Genomic DNA, 24,594 nt, shown 5'->3' on the forward strand with positions numbered 1-24,594 from the left:
CACGTGGTGTAGGTGAGGCTGCTCTCTGTGCTGACCCTAGGACAGTGCACGTGGTGTAGGTGAGGCTGCTCTCTGTGCTGACCCTAGGACAGTGCACGTGGTGAAGGTGAGGCTGCTCTCTGTGCTGACCCTAGGACAGTGCACGTGGTGTAGGTGAGGCTGCTCTCTGTGCTGACCCTAGGACAGTGCACGTGGTGTAGGTGAGGCTGCTCTCTGTGCTGACCCTAGGGCAGTGCACGTGGTGTAGGTGAGGCTGCTCTCTGTGCTGACCCTCCAGCCCCAGATCAGGAGGGGATTTCTCCCGGTGGGGTTAGTGGCCGGTGTGGAGGCCACAAGCAGATAAGGGCCGGGGCTCTCTGGTCTCGTCTCACAGGTTTTTAGTGTATTTATGAATCTGCTTTGCTGATCGCTGCCTCCGGTGTATAAAATGCTGGGGATTATCTGGATCATGTATAACATCATGTCTGACGCAGAGAACGAGGCTCCTCCCCCATAACATACACTCGGTTACCCTCATAAAGGTATCGCCTGGTCCTTCCCTCTTCTTTTTCTTTCTCTATGTGATCCTGAACCCAGAGTATTGTCTGTAATGAGAACTCCTTTAGCCGCTTCTCCTGGTGCAGGGCTGTTACTATTACAGGAGCTGGATATCATCTCTGGTCATACACACTGATTCTTCCCTCTGGGCACTAAACAGTTAACAGGACTTCCCATATGAAAGATGACATCACAGTATGGGCGGGGCCTGGGTGTCACATTCACCAACTACCGGTAACGTCTGACCCGGAGTCATCGCTGATCCTCCGTGTGACCCTCCGTGTGATACTCCATGTAATACTCTATGTCATACTCTATGTAATACTCCTTGTAATACTCAGTGTAATACTCCGTGTGATCCTCCGTGTAATAATCCGTGTGATCCTCCGTGTAATACTCCATGTAATACTCCACGTGATCCTCCATGTAATACTCCGTGTGATCCTCCATGTAATACTCCGTGTGATCCTCCATGTAATACTCCGTGTGATCCTCCATGTAATACTCTGTGTGATCCTCCATGTAATACTCTGTGTGATCCTCCATGTGATACTCTGTGTAATACTCTGTGTGATCCTCCGTGTGATCCTCCGTGTAATACTCTGTGTGATCCTCCGTGTAATACTCTGTGTGATCCTCCGTGTAATATTCTGTGTGATCCTCCATGTAATACTCAGTGTGATCCTCCATGTAATACTCCGTGTGATCCTCCGTGTAATACTCCTTGTTATTCCTCCGTGTAATACTCCTTTTCATCCTCCATGTAATACTCTGTGTGATCCTCCCTGTGATACTCCGTGTAATACTCTATGTAATACTCCGTGTAATACTCTATGTAATTCCCACGTGTAATACTCTATGTAATACTCCGTGTGATCCTCCGTGTAATACTCCGTCTAATCCTCCGTGTGATCCTCCATGTAATAGTCTGTGTGATCCTCCGTGTAATCCTCCGTGTGATCCTCCGTGTTATTCCTCCATGTAATACTCCGTGTGATCCTCTATGTGATCCTCTATGTGATCCTCCGTGTAATACTCCGTTTAATACTCCGTGTGATCCTCCGTGTGATCCTCCGTGTGATCCTCCTTGTTATTCCTCCGTGTGATCCTCCTTGTTATTCCTCCGTGTGATCCTCCTTGTTATTCCTCCGTGTGATCCTCCGTGTGATCCTCCGGGTGATCCTCCGGGTGATCCTCCATGTAATACACCGTGTGGTCCTCCGTGTAATCCTCCGTGTTATTCCTCCGTGTAATACTCCGTGTGGTCCTCCATGTAATACTCCGTGTGATCCTCCATGTAATACTCCGTGTGATACTCCATGTAATACTCCGTGTAATACTCTGTGTGATCCTCCGTGTGATCTTCCGTGTAATACTCTGTGTGATCCTCCGTGTAATCCTCCGTGTTATTCCTCCGTGTAATACTCCGTGTGGTCCTCCATGTAATACTCCGTGTGATCCTCCATGTAATATTCTGTGTGATCCTCCATGTGATACTCTGTGTAATACTCTGTGTGATCCTCCGTGTGATCTTCCGTGTAATACTCTGTGTGATCCTCCGTGTAATACTCTGTGTGATCCTCCGTGTGATCTTCCGTGTAATACTCTGTGTGATCCTCCGTGTAATACTCTGTGTGATCCTCCATGTAATATTCTGTGTGATCCTCCATGTAATACTCCGTGTGATCCTCCATGTAATACTCCGTGTAATACTCTGTGTGATCCTCCGTGTAATAATCCGTGTGATCCTCCGTGTAATACTCCATGTAATACTCCGTGTGATCCTCCATGTAATACTCCGTGTGATCCTCCATGTAATACTCTGTGTGATCCTCCATGTGATACTCTGTGTAATACTCTGTGTGATCCTCCGTGTGATCCTCCGTGTAATACTCTGTGTGATCCTCCGTGTAATACTCTGTGTGATCCTCCGTGTAATATTCTGTGTGATCCTCCATGTAATACTCAGTGTGATCCTCCATGTAATACTCCGTGTGATCCTCCGTGTAATACTCCTTGTTATTCCTCCGTGTAATACTCCTTTTCATCCTCCATGTAATACTCTGTGTGATCCTCCCTCAGATACTCCGTGTAATACTCTATGTAATACTCCGTGTAATACTCTATGTAATTCTCCGTGTAATACTCTATGTAATACTCCGTGTGATCCTCCGTGTAATACTCCGTCTAATCCTCCGTGTGATCCTCCATGTAATAGTCTGTGTGATCCTCCGTGTAATCCTCCGTGTGATCCTCCGTGTTATTCCTCCATGTAATACTCCGTGTGATCCTCTATGTGATCCTCTATGTGATCCTCCGTGTAATACTCCGTTTAATACTCCGTGTGATCCTCCGTGTGATCCTCCGTGTGATCCTCCTTGTTATTCCTCCGTGTGATCCTCCTTGTTATTCCTCCGTGTGATCCTCCTTGTTATTCTTCCGTGTGATCCTCCGTGTGATCCTCCGGGTGATCCTCCGGGTGATCCTCCATGTAATACACCGTGTGGTCCTCCGTGTAATCCTCCGTGTTATTCCTCCGTGTAATACTCCGTGTGGTCCTCCATGTAATACTCCGTGTGATCCTCCATGTAATACTCCGTGTGATACTCCATGTAATACTCCGTGTAATACTCCGTGTAATACTCCGTGTGAACCTCCGTGTAATACTCCGTGTAATACTCTGTGTGATCCTCCATGTAATCCTCCATGTAATCCTCCATGTAATACTCCATGTAATACTCTGTGTGATCCTCCATGTGATCCTCCATGTAATACTCCATGTGATCCTCCGTGTAATACTCCGTGTGATCCTCCGTGTAATACTCCATGTAATAGTCCTTGTGATCCTCCGTGTAATACTCCATGTGATACTCCATGTAATACTTCGAGTGATCCTCCATGTAATTCTCCGTGTAATACTCTGTGTGATCCTCCGTGTAATCCTCCGTGTTATTCCTCCATGTAATACTCTGTGTGATCCTCCGTGTAATACTCCATGTGATACTCCATGTAATACTTCGAGTGATCCTCCATGTAATACTCCGTGTAATACTCTGTGTGATCCTCCGTGTAATCCTCCGTGTTATTCCTCCATGTAATACTCTGTGTGATCCTCTATGTGATCCTCTATGTGATCCTCCGTGTAATACTCCGTGTGATCCTCCGTGTGATCCTCCGTGTGATCCTCCTTGTTATTCCTCCGTGTGATCCTCCATGTAATACTCCGTGTTATTCCTCCGTGTGATCCTCTGTGTGATCCTCTGTGTGATACTCCTTGTTATTCCTCCATGTAATACACCGTGTGGTCCTCCATGTAATACTCCGTGTGATACTCCATGTAATACTCCGTGTGAACCTCCGTGTAATACTCTGTGTGATCCTCCATGTAATCCTCCATGTAATACTCTGTGTGATCCTCCATGTGATCCTCCGTGTAATACTCCGTGTAATACTCCATGTGATCCTCCGTGTAATACTCCGTGTGATCCTCCGTGTGATCCTCTGTGTGATACTCCTTGTTATTCCTCCATGTAATACACCTTGTGGTCCTCCATGTAATACTCCGTGTGATCCTCCATGTAATACTCCGTGTGATACTCCATGTAATACTCCGTGTGATACTCCATGTAATACTCCGTGTTATACTCTGTGTAATACTCCGTGTGAACCTCCGTGTAATACTCTGTGTGATCCTCCATGTAATCCTCCATGTAATACTCCATGTAATACTCCATGTAATACTCTGTGTGATCCTCCATGTGATCCTCCGTGTAATACTCCATGTGATCCTCCGTGTAATACTCCATGTAATACTCCGTGTGATCCGCCATGTGATCCTCCGTGTAATACTCAGTGTAATACTCCGTGTAAAACTCCATGTAAAACTCTGTGTGATCCTCCGTGTAATACTCTATGTAATACTCTGTGTGATCCTCCGTGTAATACCCCGTGTGATCCTCCGTGTAATACTCTGTGTAATACTCTATGTAATATTCTGTGTGATCCTCCGTGTAATACTCCGTGTGATCCTCCGTGTAATACTCCATGTAATACTCTGTGTAATACTCCATGTAATACTCCGCGTGATCCTCCGTGTGATCCTCCATGTAATACTCCGTGTAATACTCTGTGTGATCCTCCATGTAATACTCTGTGTAATACTCCGTGTGATACTCCGTGTGATCCTCCGTGTAATACTCTGTGTGATCCTCCGTGTGATCCTCCGTGTGATCCTCCGTGTGATACTCCGTGTAATACTCTGTGTAATACTCCATGTAATACTCTGTGTGATCCTCCGTGTGATCCTCCGGGTGATCCTCCATGTGATCCTCCATGTGATCCTCCATGTGATCCTCCGTGTGATCATCCGTGTGATCCTCCGGGTGATCCTCCATGTAATACTCCGTGTAATACGCCGTGTGATCCTCCATGTAATACTCCTTGTGATCCTCCGTGTGATCCTCCGTGTAATACTTAGTTTGATCCTCCGTGTAATACTCTGTGTGATCCTCCGTGTGATCCTCCGTGTGATACTCCGTGTAATACTCTGTGTAATACTCCATGTAATACTCCGTGTAATACTCTGTGTGATCCTCCCTGTGATCCTCCGTGTGATCCTCCCTGTGATCCTCCGTGTGATCCTCCGTGTGATCCTCCGGGTGATCCTCCGGGTGATCCTCCATGTAATACTCCGTGTAATACGCCGTATGATCCTCCATGTAATACTCCTTGTGATCCTCCATGTAATACTCCGTGTGATCCTCCGTGTAATACTCCGTGTAATACTCCGTGTAATACTCCGTGTAATACTCCGTGTGATCCTCCGTGTAATACTCAGTGTAATACTCCATGTAATACTCCGTGTAATCCTCCGTGTGATACTCCTTGTGATCCTCCGTGTGATACTCCTTGTGATCCTCCGTGTAATACTCTGTGTGATCCTCCATGTAATACTCAGTGTGATCCTCCATGTAATACTCAGTGTGATCCTCCATGTAATACTCAGTGTGATCCTCCGTGTAATACTCCGTGTAATCCTCCGTGTGATCCTCTGTGTGATCCTCCGTAATACTCTGTGTGATCCTCCATGTGATCCTCCGTGTGATCCTCCATGTAATACTCCGTGTGATCCTCCGTGTAATACTCCATGTAATACTCCGTGTAAAACTCCATGTAAAACTCTGTGTGATCCTCCGTGTAATACCCCGTGTGATCCTCCGTGTAATACTCTGTGTAATACTCTATGTAATATTCTGTGTGATCCTCCGTGTAATACTCCTTGTGATCCTCCATGTAATACTCCGTGTGATCCTCCGTGTAATACTCCATGTAATACTCTGTGTAATACTCCATGTAATACTCCGCGTGATCCTCCGTGTGATCCTCCATGTAATACTCCATGTAATACTCTGTGTGATCCTCCATGTAATACTCTGTGTAATACTCTGTGTAATACTCCGTGTGATACTCCGTGTGATCCTCCGTGTAATACTTAGTTTGATCCTCCGTGTAATACTCTGTGTGATCCTCCGTGTGATCCTCCGTGTGATACTCCGTGTAATACTCCGTGTAATACTCCATGTAATACTCCGTGTAATACTCTGTGTGATCCTTCGTGTGATCCTCCGTGTGATACTCTGTGTAATACTCTGTGTAATACTCCGTGTGATACTCCGTGTGATCCTCCGTGTAATACTTAGTTTGATCCTCCGTGTAATACTCTGTGTGATCCTCCGTGTGATCCTCCGTGTGATACTCTGTGTAATACTCCATGTAATACTCCGTGTAATACTCTGTGTGATCCTTCGTGTGATCCTCCGTGTGATCCTCCGGGTGATCCTCCATGTGATCCTCCATGTGATCCTCCGTGTAATCCTCCGTGTGATCCTCTGTGTGATCCTCCGGGTGATCCTCCATGTAATACTCTGTGTAATACGCCGTGTGATCCTCCATGTAATACTCCTTGTGATCCTCCGTGTAATACTCTGTGTAATACTCTATGTAATACTCTGTGTGATCCTCCGTGTAATACTCTGTGTGATCCTCCGTGTAATACTCCGTGTGATCCTCCGTGTAATACTCTGTGTAATACTCTATGTAATATTCTGTGTGATCCTCCGTGTAATACTCCGTGTGATCCTCCATGTAATACTCCGTGTGATCCTCCGTGTAATACTCCATGTAATACTCTGTGTAATACTCCATGTAATACTCCGCGTGATCCTCCGTGTGATCCTCCATGTAATACTCCGTGTAATACTCTGTGTGATCCTCCATGTAATACTCTGTGTAATACTCTGTGTGATCCTCCGTGTAATACTTAGTGTGATCCTCCGTGTAATACTCTGTGTGATCCTCCGTGTGATACTCCGTGTGATCCTCCGTGTGATCCTCCGTGTGATCCTCCGTGTGATACTCCGTGTAATACTCCGTGTAATACTCTGTGTAATACTCCGTGTAATACTCCGTGTAATACTCTGTGTGATCCTCCATGTAATACTCCGTGTGATCCTCCGTGTAATACTCCGTGTGATACTCTGTGTTATCCTCCGTGTAATACTCTGTGTAATACTCCGTGTGATCCTCCATGTAATACTCCTTGTGATCCTCCGTGTAATACTCTGTGTAATACTCTATGTAATACTCTGTGTGATCCTCCGTGTAATACTCTGTGTGATCCTCTGTGTAATACTCCGTGTGATCCTCCGTGTAATACTCCGTGTGATCCTCCGTGTAATACTCCGTGTAATACTCCGTGTGATCCTCCGTGTAATACTCCGTGTGATCCTCCGTGTAATACTCCGTGTAATACTCCGTGTGATCCTCCGTGTAATACTCTGTGTGATCCTCCTTGTAATACTCTGTGTGATCCTCCGTGTAATACTCCGTGTGATCCTCCGTGTAATACTCTGTGTAATACTCTATGTAATATTCTGTGTGATCCTCCGTGTAATACTCCGTGTGATCCTCCATGTAATACTCCGTGTGATCCTCCGTGTAATACTCCATGTAATACTCTGTGTAATACTCCATGTAATACTCCGTGTGATCCTCCGTGTGATCCTCCATGTAATACTCCGTGTAATACTCTGTGTGATCCTCCATGTAATACTCTGTGTAATACTCTGTGTGATCCTCCGTGTAATACTTAGTGTGATCCTCCGTGTAATACTCTGTGTGACCCTCCGTGTGATACTCCGTGTGATCCTCCGTGTGATCCTCCGTGTGATCCTCCGTGTGATACTCCGTGTGATACTCCGTGTAATACTCCGTGTAATACTCCGTGTAATACTCTGTGTGATCCTCCATGTAATACTCCGTGTGATCCTCCGTGTGATCCTCCGTGTAATACTCCGTGTAATACGCCGTGTGATCCTCCATGTAATACTCCTTGTGATCCTCCGTGTAATACTCTGTGTAATACTCTATGTAATACTCTGTGTGATCCTCCGTGTAATACTCTGTGTGATCCTCCGTGTGATCCTCCGTGTAATACTCCGTGTAATACTCCGTGTAATACTCCGTGTAATACTCCGTGTGATACTCTGTGTTATCCTCCGTGTAATACTCTGTGTAATACTCCGTGTAATACGCCGTGTGATCCTCCATGTAATACTCCTTGTGATCCTCCGTGTAATACTCTGTGTAATACTCTATGTAATACTCTGTGTGATCCTCCGTGTAATACTCCGTGTGATCCTCCGTGTAATACTCCGTGTGATCCTCCGTGTAATACTCCGTGTAATACTCCGTGTAATACTCCGTGTAATACTCTGTGTGATCCTTCGTGTGATCCTCCGTGTGATACTCTGTGTAATACTCTGTGTAATACTCCGTGTGATACTCCGTGTGATCCTCCGTGTAATACTTAGTTTGATCCTCCGTGTAATACTCTGTGTGATCCTCCGTGTGATCCTCCGTGTGATCCTCCGTGTAATACTCTGTGTAATACTCCATGTAATACTCCGTGTAATACTCTGTGTGATCCTTCGTGTGATCCTCCGTGTGATCCTCTGGGTGATCCTCCATGTGATCCTCCGTGTGATCCTCCGTGTGATCCTCCATGTGATCCTCTGTGTGATCCTCCGGGTGATCCTCCATGTAATACTCTGTGTAATACGCCGTGTGATCCTCCATGTAATACTCCTTGTGATCCTCCGTGTAATACTCTGTGTAATACTCTATGTAACACTCTGTGTGATCCTCCGTGTAATACTCTGTGTGATCCTCCGTGTAATACTCCGTGTGATCCTCCGTGTAATACTCTGTGTAATACTCTATGTAATATTCTGTGTGATCCTCCGTGTAATACTCCGTGTGATCCTCCATGTAATACTCCGTGTGATCCTCCATGTAATGCTCCGTGTGATCCTCCGTGTAATACTCCATGTAATACTCTGTGTAATACTCCATGTAATACTCCGTGTGATCCTCCGTGTGATCCTCCATGTAATACTCCGTGTAATACTCTGTGTGATCCTCCATGTAATACTCTGTGTAATACTCTGTGTGATCCTCCGTGTAATACTTAGTGTGATCCTCCGTGTAATACTCTGTGTGATCCTCCGTGTGATACTCCGTGTGATCCTCCGTGTGATCCTCCGTGTGATCCTCCGTGTGATACTCCGTGTGATACTCCGTGTAATACTCCGTGTAATACTCTGTGTAATACTCCGTGTAATACTCCGTGTAATACTCTGTGTGATCCTCCATGTAATACTCCGTGTGATCCTCCGTGTGATCCTCCGTGTAATACTCCATGTAATACGCCGTGTGATCCTCCATGTAATACTCCTTGTGATCCTCCGTGTAATACTCTGTGTAATACTCTATGTAATACTCTGTGTGATCCTCCGTGTAATACTCTGTGTGATCCTCCGTGTAATACTCCGTGTGATCCTCCGTGTAATACTCCGTGTAATACTCCGTGTAATACTCCGTGTAATACTCCGTGTAATACTCCGTGTGATACTCTGTGTTATCCTCCGTGTAATACTCTGTGTAATACTCCGTGTAATACGCCGTGTGATCCTCCATGTAATACTCCTTGTGATCCTCCGTGTAATACTCTGTGTAATACTCTATGTAATACTCTGTGTGATCCTCCGTGTAATACTCTGTGTAATACTCTATGTAATACTCTGTGTGATCCTCCGTGTAATACTCTGTGTGATCCTCTGTGTAATACTCCGTGTGATCCTCCGTGTAATACTCTGTGTGATCCTCTGTGTAATACTCCGTGTGATCCTCCGTGTAATACTCTGTGTAATACTCCGTGTAATACTCCGTGTGATCCTCCGTGTGGTTTTTCTTTGCGGTGTGGCAGTCATGGAGAAATACTTTGTGCTGTGTGTCTGATGTGTTACGTTGTGTCGCTGTATTCCAGGTGTCATGCAGGAAGGGTCTCGCCACCACTCACCGCTCCTCGGATGGACTCCATTATTACTGGGGGTGGGGGTGAGCTGGTTCCTCTACTACAGGACACAGATCTGTAGGGTCAGTCTCTTCTTACTCAAAGGTTACTAAGGACAAAGTCTCCACAGCCTCCCCCTCGTTGATTGCGATGGGAGGTCAGTCTCTTCTCCTCTGTCCTCCTCTCCTATACTATCCTCCAGACGCCTCTGTCCTCCTCCTCCTCCAGTGTCCTCTGTCCTCCTCCCTCTCCAGACGCCTCTGTCCTCCTCCTCCCTCAGACTCCTCTGTCCTCCTCCTCCAGACTCCTCTGTCCTCCTCCTCCTCCAGTGTCCTCTGTCCTCCTCCTCCAGACTCCTCTGTCCTCCTCTTCCCCCATACTCCTCTGTCCTCCTTCTCCTCCAGTCTCCTCTATCCTCCCCCTCCCGCAGACTCCTCTGTCCTCCTCCAGACTCCTCTGTCCTCCTCCTCCTCCAGACTCCTCTGTCCTCCTCCTCCAGACCTCTCTGTCCTTCTCCTCCTCCAGACCCTTCTGTCCTCCTCCTCCTCCAGACTCCTCTGTCCTCCTCCTCCAGACCCCTCTTTCCTCCTCCTCCTCCAGACTCCTCTGTCCTCCTCCTCCAGACCCCTCTGTCCTTCTCCTCCTCCTCCAGACCCCTCTGTCCTCCTCCAGACTCCTTTGTCCTCCTCCTCCTCCAGACCTCTCTGTCCTTCTCCTCCTCCTCCAGACCCCTCTGTCCTCCTCCAGACTCCTTTGTCCTCCTCCTCCTCCAGACCCCTCTGTCCTCCTCCTCCTCCCGACCCCTCTGTCCTCCTCCTCCTCCAGACTACTCTGTCCTCCTCCTCCTCCTCCTCCAGACTCCTCTGTCTTCCTCCTTCAGACCCCTCTATCCTCCTTCTCCTCCAGACTCCTCTGTCCTCCTCCTCCTCCAGACTCCTCTGTCCTCCTGCTCCTCCTCCAGACTCCTCTGTCCTCCTCCTCCTCCAGACTCCTCTGTCCTCCTCCTCCTCCAGACTCCTCTGTCCTCCTCCTCCTCCTCCAGACTCCTCTGTCCTCCTCCTCCTCCAGACTCCTCTGTCCTCTGTCTTCCTTCTCCAAACTCCTCTGTCCTCCTCCTCCTCCAGACTCCTCTGTCCTCCTCCTCCTCCAGACTCCTCTGTCCTCTGTCTTCCTCCTCCAAACTCCTCTGTCCTCCTCCTCCAGACTCCTCTGTCCTCCTCCTCCTCCAGACTCCTCTGTCCTCCTCCTCCAGACTCCTCTGTCCTCCTCCTCCTCCAGACTCCTCTGTCCTCCTCCTCCTCTGTCCTTCTCCTCCTCCAGTGTCCTCTGTCCTCCTCCTCCTCCAGACTCCTCTGTCCTCCTCTTCCCCCAGACTCCTCTGTCCTCCTTCTCCTCCAGTCTCCTCTATCCTCCCCCTCCCCCAGACTCCTCTGTCCTCCTCCAGACTCCTCTGTCCTCCTCCTCCTCCAGACTCCTCTGTCCTCCTCCTCCAGACCTCTCTGTCCTTCTCCTCCTCCAGACCCCTCTGTCCTCCTCCTCCTCCTCCAGACTCCTCTGTCCTCCTCCTCCAGACCTCTCTGTCCTTCTCCTCCTCCAGACCCCTCTGTCCTCCTCCTCCTCCTCCAGACTCCTCTGTCCTCTTCCTCCTCCAGACCCCTCTGTCCTCCTCCAGACTCCTCTGTCCTCCTCCTCCAGACCCCTCTGTCCTTCTCCTCCTCCTCCAGACCCCTCTGTCCTCCTCCAGACTCCTTTGTCCTCCTCCTCCTCCAGACCTCTCTGTCCTTCTCCTCCTCCAGACCCCTCTGTCCTCCTCCTCCTCCCGACCGCTCTGTCCTCCTCCTCCTCCAGACTCCTCTGTCCTCCTCCTCCAGACTCCTCTGTCTTCCTCCTCCAGACCCCTCTATCCTCCTTCTCCTCCAGACTCCTCTGTTCCCCTCCTCCTCCAGACTCCTCTGTCCTCCTCCTCCTCCAGACTCCTCTGTCCTCCTCCTCCTCCAGACTCCTCTGTCCTCCTCCTCCTCCAGACTCCTCTGTCCTCTGTCTTCCTCCTCTAAACTCCTCTGTCCTCCTCCTCCAGACTCCTCTGTCCTCCTCCAGACTCCTCTGTCCTCCTCCTCCTCCAGACTCCTCTGTCCTCCTCCTCCAGACTCCTCTGTCCTCCTCCTCCTCCAGACTCCTCTGTCCTCCTCCTCCTCCTCCAAACTCCTCTGTCCTCCTCCTCCTCCTCCAGACTCCTCTGTCCTCTGTCTTCCTCCTCCAAACTCCTCTGTCCTCCTCCTCCTCCAGACTCCTCTGTCCTCTGTCTTCCTCCTCCAAACTCCTCTGTCCTCCTCCTCCAGACTCCTCTGTCCTCCTCCTCCTCCAGACTCCTCTGTCCTCCTCTTCCGCCAGACTCCTCTGTCCTCCTTCTCCTCCAGTCTCCTCTATCCTCCCCCTCCCCCAGACTCCTCTGTCCTCCTCCTCCTCCAGACTCCTCTGTCCTCCTCCTCCTCCTCCTCCAGACTCCTCTGTCCTCCTCCTCCAGACCTCTCTGTCCTTCTCCTCCTCCAGACCTCTCTGTCCTCCTCCTCCTCCAGACCCCTCTGTCCTTCTCCTCCTCCTCCAGACCCCTCTGTCCTCCTCCAGACTCCTTTGTCCTCCTCCTCCTCCAGACCTCTCTGTCCTTCTCCTCCTCCAGACCCCTCTGTCCTCCTCCTCCTCCTCCCGACCGCTCTGTCCTCCTCCTCCTCCAGACTCCTCTGTCCTCCTCCTCCAGACTCCTCTGTCTTCCTCCTCCAGACCCCTCTATCCTCCTTCTCCTCCAGACTCCTCTGTTCCCCTCCTCCTCCAGACTCCTCTGTCCTCCTCCTCCTCCAGACTCCTCTGTCCTCCTCCTCCTCCAGACTCCTCTGTCCTCCTCCTCCTCCAGACTCCTCTGTCCTCTGTCTTCCTCCTCTAAACTCCTCTGTCCTCCTCCTCCAGACTCCTCTGTCCTCCTCCTCCTCCAGACTCCTCTGTCCTCCTCCTCCAAACTCCTCTGTCCTCCTCCTCCAGACTCCTCTGTCCTCCTCCTCCTCCAGACTCCTCTGTCCTCCTCCTCCTCCTCCAAACTCCTCTGTCCTCCTCCTCCTCCTCCAGACTCCTCTGTCCTCTGTCTTCCTCCTCCAAACTCCTCTGTCCTCCTCCTCCTCCAGACTCCTCTGTCCTCTGTCTTCCTCCTCCAAACTCCTCTGTCCTCCTCCTCCAGACTCCTCTGTCCTCCTCCAGACTCCTCTGTCCTCCTCTTCCGCCAGACTCCTCTGTCCTCCTTCTCCTCCAGACTCCTCTATCCTCCCCCTCCCCCAGACTCCTCTGTCCTCCTCCTCCTCCAGACTCCTCTGTCCTCCTCCTCCTCCTCCTCCAGACTCCTCTGTCCTCCTCCTCCAGACCTCTCTGTCCTTCTCCTCCTCCAGACCTCTCTGTCCTCCTCCTCCTCCCGACCCCTCTGTCCTCCTCCTCCTCCAGACTCCTCTGTCCTCCTCCAGACTCCTCTGTCCTCCTCCTCCTCCTCCAGACTCCTCTGTCCTCCTCCTCCTCCAGACTCCTCTGTCCTCCTCCTCCTCCAGACTCATCTGTCCTCCTCCTCCTCCAGACTCATCTGTCCTCCTCCTCCTCCAGACTCCTCTGTCCTCCTCCTCCTCCAGACTCCTCTGTCCTCCTCCTCCTCCAGACTCATCTGTCCTCCTCCAGACTCCTCTGTCCTCCTCCTCCTCCAGACTCCTCTGTCCTCCTCCTCCTCCAGACTCCTCTGTCCTCCTCCTCCTCCAGACTCCTCTGTCCTCCTCCTCCTCCAGACTCCTCTGTCCTCCTCCTCCTCCAGACTCCTCTGTCCTCCTCCAGACTCCTCTGTCCTCCTCCTCCTCCAGACTCCTCTGTCCTCCTCCTCCTCCAGACTCCTCTGTCCTCCTCCTCCTCCAGACTCATCTGTCCTCCTCCTCCAGACTCCTCTGTCCTCCTCCAGACTCCTCTGTCCTCCTCCTCCTCCAGACTCCTCTGTCCTCCTCCTCCAGACTCCTCTGTCCTCCTCCAGACTCCTCTGTCCTCCTCCTCCAAACTCCTCTGTCCTCCTCCTCCAGACTCCTCTGTCCTCCTCCTCCTCCAGACTCCTCTGTCCTCCTCCAGACTCCTCTGTCCTCCTCCAGACTCCTCTGTCCTTCTCCTTCTCCAGACTCCTCTGTCCTCCTCCTCCTCCAGACTCCTCTGTCCTCCTCCAGACTCCTCTGTCCTCCTCCTCCTCCAGACTCCTCTGTCCTCCTCCTCCTCCAGACTCCTCTGTCCTCCTCCTCCTCCAGACTCCTCTGTCCTCCTCCTCCAGACTCCTCTGTCCTCCTCCTCCAGACTCCTCTGTCTTCCTCCTCCTCCAGACTCCTCTGTTCTCCTCCAGACTCCTCTGTCCTCCTCCAGACTCCTCTGTCCTCCTCCTCCTCCAGACTCATCTGTCCTCCTCCTCCTCCAGACTCCTCTGTCCTCCTCCTCCTCCAGACTCCTCTGTCCTCCTCCTCCAGACTCCTATGTCCTCTGTCTTCCTCCTCCAAACTCCACTGTCTTCCTCCTCCAAACTCCTCTGTCCTCCTCCTCCAGACTCCTCTGTCCTCCTCCTCCTCCAGACTCCTCTGTCCTCCTCCTCCTCCAGACTCCTCTGTCCTCCTCCAGACTCCTCTGTCCTCCTCCAGACTCCTCTGTCCTCCTCCTCCAGACTCCTCTGTCCTCCTCCAGACTCCTCTGTCCTCCTCCTCCAAACTCCTCTGTCCTCCTCCTCCAGACTCCTCTGTCCTCCTCCTCCAGACTCCTCTGTCCTCCTCCTTCTCCAGACTCCTCTGTCCTCCTCCTCCTCCAGACTCCTCTGTCCTCCTCCAGACTCCTCTGTTCTCCTCCTCCAGACTCCTCTGTCCTCCTCCTCCAAACTCCTCTGTCCTCCTCCTCCAGACTCCTCTGTCCTCCTCCAGACTCCTCTGTCCTCCTCCTTCTCCAGACTCCTCTGTCCTCTTCCTCCTCCAGACTCCTCTGTCCTCCTCCTACTCCAGACTCCTCTGTCCTCCTCCTCCTCCAGACTCCTCTGTCCTCCTCCTCCTCCAGACTCCTCTGTCCTCCTCCTCCTCCAGACTCCTCTGTCCTCCTCCTCCTCCTCCAGACTCCTCTGTCCTCCTCCTCCAGACTCCTCTGTCCTCCTCCTCCTCCAGACTCCTCTGTCCTCCTCCTCCAGACTCCTCTGTCCTCCTCCTGTAGGCTTCTTTCATGAAAGGTTTGCTCCCTGATGTCTTACTGGAGGATTTGTGTAACTTCTTTGTACAGAGACCTCGTCTTGTGTCCTCGGGGCCGCTGCGCTGGTTCCTGGAGAACCACTGTCCGATTGTGGTGGAAAAGTTCTGCCCCACATTCTGGTGTCATGGAGGGAGATTACAGACCATTGTCAGGGTCCTGTTGGCCTCTAGACCTCATATCTCGTATAGAAAGTAAGTGACCCCTGTGGTGGTCCATGGGATATTTACTCTGTGGCCTCTCCTCCGTGTCCCTGGTGTCACCTTGTGGTTTGTCCACAGTGAGGTCATCAGCACTGAAGATGGTGGCCAGATATCTCTCGACTGGGTGGACAATGATGAAAGTCCCAAATTCCGGGATTCTACCTCTCGCCCCACCATTATCCTACTGCCAGGCCTGACGGGAAACAGTCAGCAATCGTATATACTGCAGCTGGTGAGACAGGCCACAAGCGATGGCTACAGGTAGGTGACCGCACACTCTGACCCCTATCTCAGGATATCTGCCTAATCCCGCCCCCTTGTCATGTGAGAGGGGTGTGGCTACACTTGTACCAAGGACCTATCCTGGTTCGGGGGGTGTGTATGAAGTGTCGAGGCATTGGGCGTGTTGTCTGTCAATCACAAGTGATGACATCAGCGAGTGGGAGGAGAGTTTCTAAGAATCCAAAGCACATAGTCATAAATTCTGGTAAAACGCAGATGTATTTCTGGTTTTCCCTCTGGTGTTTGCATTTTTAATACGAATTGAAAGCACTTAGTGTGAACGCTGCCTGAGGCCACGTCCTCACAATGCGCTTTAATCACCTAAATACTGACATGTTTAGACCTATCCCTCCCTCATATTGTGGCCTCCCATCTCCCCCTCATATTATGGCCTCTCATCTCCCCCTCATATTGTGGCCTCTCATCTCCCCCTCATATTGTGGCCTCTCATCTCCCCCTCATATTGTGGCCTCTCATCTCCCCCTCATATTGTGGCCTCTCATCTACCCCCTCATATTGTGACCTCTCATCTCCCCCTCATATTGTGACCTCTCCTCTCATCTCCCCCTCATATTGTGGCCTCTCATCTCCTCCTCATATTGTGGCCTCTCATCTCCCCCTCATATTGTGACCCCTCATCTACCCCCTCATATTGTATCCCCTCTCATCTCCTCCTCATATTGTGGCCTCTCATCTCCTCCTCATATTGTGTCCTCTCATCTCCTCCTCATATTGTGGCCTCTCATCTCCTCCTCATATTGTGGCTCCTCTCATCTCCTCCTCATATTGTATCCCCTCTCATCTCCTCCTCATATTGTATCCCCTCTCATCTCCTCCTCATATTGTGGCCTCTCATCTCCTCCTCATATTGTGGCCCCTCTCATCTCCCCCTCATATTGTGGCCTCTCATCTCCTCCTCATATTGTGGCCCCTCATCTCCTCCTCATATTGTGGCCCCTCTCATCTCCTCATATTGTGGCCTCTCATCTCCCCCTCATATTGTGACCTCTCATCTCCTCCTCATATTGTGGCCCCTCTCATCTCCCCCTCATATTGTGGCCTCTCATCTCCTCCTCATATTGTGGCCCCTCTCATCTCCTCCTCATATTGTGGCCTCTCATCTCCCCCTCATATTGTGACCTCTCATCTCCTCCTCATATTGTGGTCCCTCTCATCTCCTCCTCATATTGTGGCCTCTCATCTCCTCCTCATATTGTGGTCCCTCTCATCTCCCCCTCATATTGTGGCCTCTCATCTCCTCCTCATATTGTGGTCCCTCTCATCTCCTCCTCATATTGTGGCCTCTCATCTCCTCCTCATATTGTGGCCCCTCTCATCTCCTCCTCATATTGTGGCCTCTCATCTCCTCCTCATATTGTGGCCCCTCTCATCTCCCCCTCATATTGTGGCCTCTCATCTCCTCCTCATATTGTGGCCCCTCTCATCTCCTCCTCATATTGTGGCCTCTCATCTCCTCCTCATATTGTGGCCCCTCTCATCTCCCCCTCATATTGTGGCTCCTCTCATCTCCTCCTCATATTGTGGCCCCTCTCATCTCCTCCTCATATTGTGGTCCCTCTCATCTCCCCCTCATATTGTGGCCTCTCATCTCCTCCTCATATTGTGGCCCCTCTCATCTCCTCCTCATATTGTGGCCTCTCATCTCCTCCTCATATTGTGGTCCCTCTCATCTCCTCCTCATATTGTGTCCTCTCATCTCCTCCTCATATTGTGTCCTCTCATCTCCTCCTCATATTGTATCCCCTCTCATCTCCTCCTCATATTGTGACCTCTCATCTCCCCCTCATATTGTGGCCTCTCATCTCCTCCTCATATTGTGGTCCCTCTCATCTCCCCTTCATATTGTGACCTCTCATCTCCTCCTCATATTGTGGCCTCTCATCTCCTCCTCATATTGTGGTCCCTCTCATCTCCCCCTCATATTGTGGCCTCTCATCTCCTCCTCATATTGTGGCCCCTCTCATCTCCCCCTCATATTGTGGCCTCTCATCTCCCCCTCATATTGTGGCCTCTCATCTCCTCCTCATATTGTGGCCCCTCTCATCTCCTCCTCATATTGTGGCCCCTCTCATCTCCCCCTCATATTGTGGCCCCTCTCATCTCCCCCTCATATTGTGGCCCCTCTCATCTCCTCCTCATATTGTGGCTCCTCTCATCTCCTCCTCATATTGTGGCTCCTCTCATCTCCTCCTCATATTGTGGCTCCTCTCATCTCCTCCTCATATTGTGTCCTCTCATCTCCTCCTCATATTGTGGCTCCTCTCATCTCCTCCTCATATTGTGGCCTCTCATCTCCTCCTCATATTGTGGCCTCTCATCTCCCCCTCATATTGTGGCCTCTCATCTCCTCCTCATATTGTGGCCTCTCATCTCCCCCTCATATTGTGGCCTCTCATCTCCTCCTCATATTGTGGCTCCTCTCATCTCCTCCTCATATTGTGGCCTCTCATCTCCTCCTCATATTGTGGCCCCTCTCATCTCCCCCTCATATTGTGGCCTCTCATCTCCTCCTCATATTGTGGCCTCTCATCTCCTCCTCATATTGTGGCCTCTCATCTCCCCCTCATATTGTGGCCTCTCATCTCCTCCTCATATTGTGGCTCCTCTCATCTCCTCATATTGTGGCCTCTCATCTCCTCCTCATATTGTGGCTCCTCTCATCTCCTCCTCATATTGTGGCCTCTCATCTCCTCCTCATATTGTGGCTCCTCTCATCTCCTCCTCATATTGTGGCTCCTCTCATCTCCCCCTCATATTGTGGCCTCTCATCTCCTCCTCATATTGTGGCTCCTCTCATCTCCCCCTCATATTGTGACCTCTCATCTCCCCCTCATATTGTGGCCTCTCATCTCCCCCTCATATTGTGGCCTCTCATCTCCCCCTCATATTGTGACCTCTCATCTCCTCCTCATATTGTGGCCCCTCTCATCTCCTCATGTTGTATCCCCTCTCATCTCCTCCTCATATTGTGGCCCCTCTCATCTCCCCCTCATATTGTGGTCTCTCATCTCCTCCTCATATTGTGGCCCCTCTCATCTACCCCCTCATATTGTGGCCCCTCTCATCTACCCCCTCATATTATCTGAAAACTGGCAAAAAAAGAACATGGGGAAAAACAAAATGAAGAACATTGGAACAAAAAACTGTTACTCAACTATTGGAGAGGCTCCAGAATTGGTCACAACACTAACGTCAACAAGTGGATCTGTCACCCGGGTGCTGCCTTTCCATTCCTCCGGCCAGGGGGCCACACTGGCTGGGGCTGGATATGTGTAGGGATTTACTGGGATCAGGCGCACTGCAGCCCGATGATGTTTTAATAGAAACTTTTTATTGGATATTCAAGAACCACAACGTGTTACACCCCGGCCAGGGTACCAGGGTATTGGAAATGTAACGATTCATCCCCTACCGGACACCATCTCTCCAGTCTCCGCTCAACTTATCAGTGATAACACTTGCCAAACTATTCTCCATCAGAATGGAGAAGGGGACATCATCAGGACTCACCACAGTCACAGAGGAAGCAGAGGAACACCAGGAAGAGATCGGGGAGTCCCCACAGTCACAGCAGAGGAACACCAGGAAGAGATCGGGGAGTCCTCACAGTCACAGCAGAGGAACACCAGGAAGAGATCGGGGAGTCCCCACAGTCACAGCAGAGGAACACCAGGAAGAGATCGGGGAGTCCCCACAGTCACAGCAGAGGAACACCAGGAAGAGATCGGGGAGTCCCCACAGTCACAGCAGAGGAACACCAGGAAGAGATCGGGGAGTCCCCACAGTCACAGCAGAGGAACACCAGGAAGAGATCGGGGAGTCCCCACAGTCACAGCAGAGGAACACCAGGAAGAGATCGGGGAGTCCCCACAGTCACAGCAGAGGAACACCAGGAAGAGATCGGGGAGTCCCCACAGTCACAGCAGAGGAACACCAGGAAGAGATCGGGGACTCCCCACACTCACAGCAGAGGAACACCAGGAAGAGATCGGGGAGTCCCCACACTCACAGCAGAGGAACACCAGGAAGAGATCGGGGACTCCCCACACTCACAGCAGAGGAACACCAGGAAGAGATCGGGGACTCCCCACACTCACAGCAGAGGAACACCAGGAAGAGATCGGGGACTCCCCACACTCACAGCAGAGGAACACCAGGAAGAGATCGGGGAGTCCCCACACTCACAGCAGAGGAACACCAGGAAGAGATCGGGGAGTCCCCACACTCACAGCAGAGGAACACCAGGAGGAGATCGGGGACTCCCCACAGTCACAGCAGAGGAACACCAGGAAGAGATCGGGGAGTCCCCACAGTCACAGCAGAGGAACACCAGGAAGAGATCGGGGAGTCCCCACAGTCACAGCAGAGGAACACCAGGAAGAGATCGGGGAGTCCCCACACTCACAGCAGAGGAACACCAGGAAGAGATCGGGGAGTCCACACAGTCACAGCAGAGGAACACCAGGAAGAGATCGGGGACTCCCCACACTCACAGCAGAGGAACACCAGGAAGAGATCGGGGAGTCCCCACAGTCACAGCAGAGGAACACCAGGAAGAGATCGGGGAGTCCCCACACTCACAGCAGAGGAACACCAGAAAGAGATCGGGGAGTCCCCACAGTCACAGCAGAGGAACACCAGGAAGAGATCGGGGAGTCCCCACAGTCACAGCAGAGGAACACCAGGAAGAGATCGGGGACTCCCCACACTCACAGCAGAGGAACACCAGGAAGAGATCGGGGAGTCCCCACAGTCACAGCAGAGGAACACCAGGAAGAGATCGGGGAGTCCCCACAGTCACAGCAGAGGAACACCAGGAAGAGATCGGGGACTCCCCACACTCACAGCAGAGGAACACCAGGAAGAGATTGGGGACTCCCCACACTCACAGCAGAGGAACACCAGGAAGAGATCGGGGAGTCCCCACACTCACAGCAGAGGAACACCAGGAAGAGATTGGGGACTCCCCACACTCACAGCAGAGGAACACCAGGAAGAGATTGGGGACTCCCCACACTCACAGCAGAGGAACACCAGGAAGAGATTGGGGACTCCCCACACTCACAGCAGAGGAACACCAGGAAGAGATCGGGGAGTCCACACAGTCACAGCAGAGGAACACCAGGAAGAGATTGGGGACTCCCCACACTCACAGCAGAGGAACACCAGGAAGAGATTGGGGACTCCCCACACTCACAGCAGAGGAACACCAGGAAGAGATCGGGGAGTCCACACAGTCACAGCAGAGGAACACCAGGAAGAGATCGGGGACTCCCCACACTCACAGCAGAGGAACACCAGGAAGAGATCGGGGACTCCCCACACTCACAGCAGAGGAACACCAGGAAGAGATCGGGGACTCCCCACACTCACAGCAGAGGAACACCAGGAAGAGATCGGGGAGTCCCCACACTGACAGCAGAGGAACACCAGGAAGAGATCGGGGACTCCCCACACTCACAGCAGAGGAACACCAGGAAGAGATTGGGGAGTCCCCAGGACCTGATGGCTTCTCAGTTGGATACTACAAGCTTTTCCAGCTTTAAACCCTGTGACTACGGGACTGACCCTCCCAGTCCATATAGCGAGAGCCCACATCATAGTGATATCCAAGGAGGAGAAGGACCCGGCTCAATGACCCGGCTACAAACCCATTTCACTTTTGAATGTGGACCTCAAGCTTCTTGCTAAAATTCTAGCAAACCGACTGGCGCCATTGATCCCTGGGGTTGTCCATTTAGATCAGACGGGTTTGTCCCTTCCAGGGAGGCCAGAGACACCACGAGGCCCTCAGTCTCACTCCCCACGCTGCAGCGAGAGGTGCTACCGACGCAGTCCGATGCAGAGAAGCCTTCCACACGTGTGCTGGCCGTTCTTCTCCTTTTTTTTGATGGATCTTTTACTCCTGGAGCTTTTCTATCTTTAGGGACCTTTCCCGTAAATCTAAATTCCCTCTTTTTCCTTCCTCCATCAGTTTTATCCCTAAATACCCCTCTAAGACATACGATGCGCCTTCAAAAGCCTCCCAGGCCCGTAACACATCCAGCGTTACACAATTTCTATCCCCAAAATCAGTTATTAGCCCCAGAATTGTGACCTTGTCCTGTAGAAGATATTTCTCCCTTCCTTCACCCTCAGAACCCCCGGGGAACGGTCAGATATCCCAATGGCTCCGCACCTCATCCCTCCTGTCACATCTAACGCCTTGTTACTTACCAGACCCAGATCTATCCTAGAGCTTCCATGGTCTGACTAAAGCAGGAGAAGGCCTCTATGTCTTGGTAGAGATACCACCAAACCACGTAGAGACTTCCCGACAGGAATTTGGGTCCACGGTTCCATAACTCCGACCACCTCCTGCCCCCCCATAACAAAAGCGGGGCACGGATCCCTTTCCTCCATGAATTCCCAGTACAACACATGAAAATGGCGGAGGCTATAAACAAACGCCACTGATCCCTCCCGGAGCCATGAAGAAATATAGACATCTCCCCAATTTATCCATTTCTGATATAAAAATCTTACATTCTATCCTGTTATATGACAGGAGCGTCGTCACCGATCTAGAGTACGAGGAACCGAAGCAATGAAATACCCTTCATACCCTTCATACCCTTCATACCCTTCATGCCCTTCATACCCTTCATACCCTTCATACCCCTCATACCCTTCATGCCCTTCATACCCTTCTTACCCTTCATACCCTTCATACCCTTCATAGCCTTCATACCCTTCATACCCCTCATACCCTTCATGCCCTTCATGCCCTTCATGCACTTCATGCCCTTCATACCCTTCATAGCCTTCATGCCCTTCATACCCTTGATACCCCTCATACCCTTCTTACCCTTCTTACTCTTCATACCCTTCATAGCCTTCATACCCCTCATACCCTTCATACCCTTCATACCCCTCATACCCCTCATACCCTTCATACCCTTCATGCCCTTCATACCCTTCATACCCTTCATGCCCCTCATACCCTTCATGCCCTTCATACCCTTCATGCCCTTCATGCCCCTCATACCCTTCATACCCTTCATGCCCCTCATACCCTTCATGCCCCTCATGCCCTTCATACCCTTCATGCCCTTCATACCCCTCATACCCTTCATACCCTTCATGCCCTTCATGCCCCTCATACCCTTCATACCCTTCATGCCCCTCATACCCCTCATACCCTTCATACCCTTTATGCCCTTTATACCCTTCATAGCCTTCATACCCCTCATACCCCTCATGCCCTTCATACCCCTCATGCCCTTCATACCCTTCATACCCTTCATACCCCTCATACCCTTCATGCCCTTCATACCCTTCATGCCCCTCATGCCCTTCATACCCTTCATACCCCTCATACCCTTCATACCCTTCATGCCCTTCATGCCCTTCATGCCCTTCATACCCTTCATACCCTTCATGCCCTTCATACCCTTCATGCCCTTCATGCCCTTCATACCCTTCATGCCCTTCATACCCTTCATGCCCTTCATGCCCTTCATGCCCTTCATACCCTTCATACCCTTCATGCCCTTCATACCCTTCATGCCCCTCATGCCCTTCATACCCTTCATACCCCTCATACCCTTCATACCCCTCATACCCTTCATGCCCTTCATACCCTTCATACCCTTCATACCCTTCATGCCCTTCATACCCTTCATACCCTTCATGCCCTTCATGCCCCTCATACCCTTCATCCAGAGAGCATTGTGTTTGAGGGGTGATGAGTCTTGATCCCGCGTTGCGCTCTGTGACGCTTATAAGGGTCCTGCCGATATAAAGGTCCTGCGCCGAGGTCGGCTGGAGTTCACCTCCTTCGTCCCGATGCATGTTAGAGCTTCATCTTGCGACACAAAACCTTTTTTAAATTCCGCGGTTTGTCCAATCCGTCAGGTTATCCGACGTGCAAGCCGGCGCCGAAATCCGATCACGTGCACCAAAATCCCGGGGCAATTCAGCGCAAATCGGAAATATTCAGGAAACCCGACGAAAGTGCGGCATTCGGACCCTTAGTAAATGAGCCCCATTATGTATCGCCGCGCCCGACAATGCCCAATATATATATATACGTTTAACCCCGTAACAGAAAATAGCGCCCAAAATATATACAATAAAAAGTGATGGTCGCACAGCACTGAAAACGCCATCAAAAGTCGCAAAAAATGGCTCCACCCACAGCGCCGGGCACCGAAGTATGAAAAATGTATTAGTGCCAGAAGACAGCAAAATCATGAAAAATATTTCTACAGGAGGTTTTAATTTCTGTAAATCTATAAAACATTATAAAACCTGTAAATGTGTCGTCCCCGCGATCGCACCGACCCAGAGAATAAATCAAACGCGTCATCCGGGCGCACGGAGAAATATCCAAGCCAATATGTATTACACAGAAAACAAGCCCCCGCACAGCTCTGTACATGGGAAAATAACAAAGTTAGAGATTTTTGAAGGTCCCCCTCCTGACCCTGCACCATGTATCATCCATAACATGTCATATTATTACACTGCAGACATCCCGGCCCCTCCTGACCCTGTACCATGTATCATCCATAACATGTCATATTATTACACTGCAGACATCCCGGCCCCTCCTGACCCTGCACCATGTATCGTCCATAACATGTGATATTATTACACTGCAAACATCCCGGCCCCTCCTGACCCTGCACCATGTATCATCCATAACATGTAATATTATTACACTGCAGACATCCTGGCCCCTCCTGACCCTGTACCATGTATCATCCATAACATGTGATATTATTACACTGCAGACATCCCGGCCCCTCCTGACCCTGTACCATGTATCATCCATAACATGTGATATTATTACACTGCAGACATCCCGGCCCCTCCTGA

General features: G+C 51.0%; 1 protein-coding gene across 4 annotated transcripts in view; it reads left to right on the top strand.

Moving 5' to 3' along the window:
• Window positions 1-664: 664 nt before the first annotated feature.
• ABHD1 (abhydrolase domain containing 1) overlaps window positions 665-24,594 on the top strand; it is a 45,529-nt gene continuing 21,599 nt past the window's right edge. The window contains exons 1-4 of one of the 4 annotated variants that reach the window (XM_072144041.1): window positions 665-771; window positions 9,923-10,032; window positions 15,260-15,420; window positions 15,508-15,690. In XM_072144041.1, coding sequence (XP_072000142.1) covers window positions 735-771; window positions 9,923-10,032; window positions 15,260-15,420; window positions 15,508-15,690 — 491 coding nt within the window. In that variant the 5' untranslated portion in view covers window positions 665-734. Of the gene's footprint in view, window positions 844-4,151; window positions 4,164-9,922; window positions 10,033-15,259; window positions 15,421-15,507; window positions 15,691-24,594 lie in introns of those variants that run through there. The other 3 variants (XM_072144042.1, XM_072144044.1, XM_072144043.1) reach the window with 3 other exon arrangements.

This window comes from Engystomops pustulosus, chromosome 3, assembly GCF_040894005.1.
Source record: "Engystomops pustulosus chromosome 3, aEngPut4.maternal, whole genome shotgun sequence".
Lineage (NCBI taxonomy): Eukaryota > Metazoa > Chordata > Amphibia > Anura > Leptodactylidae > Engystomops > Engystomops pustulosus.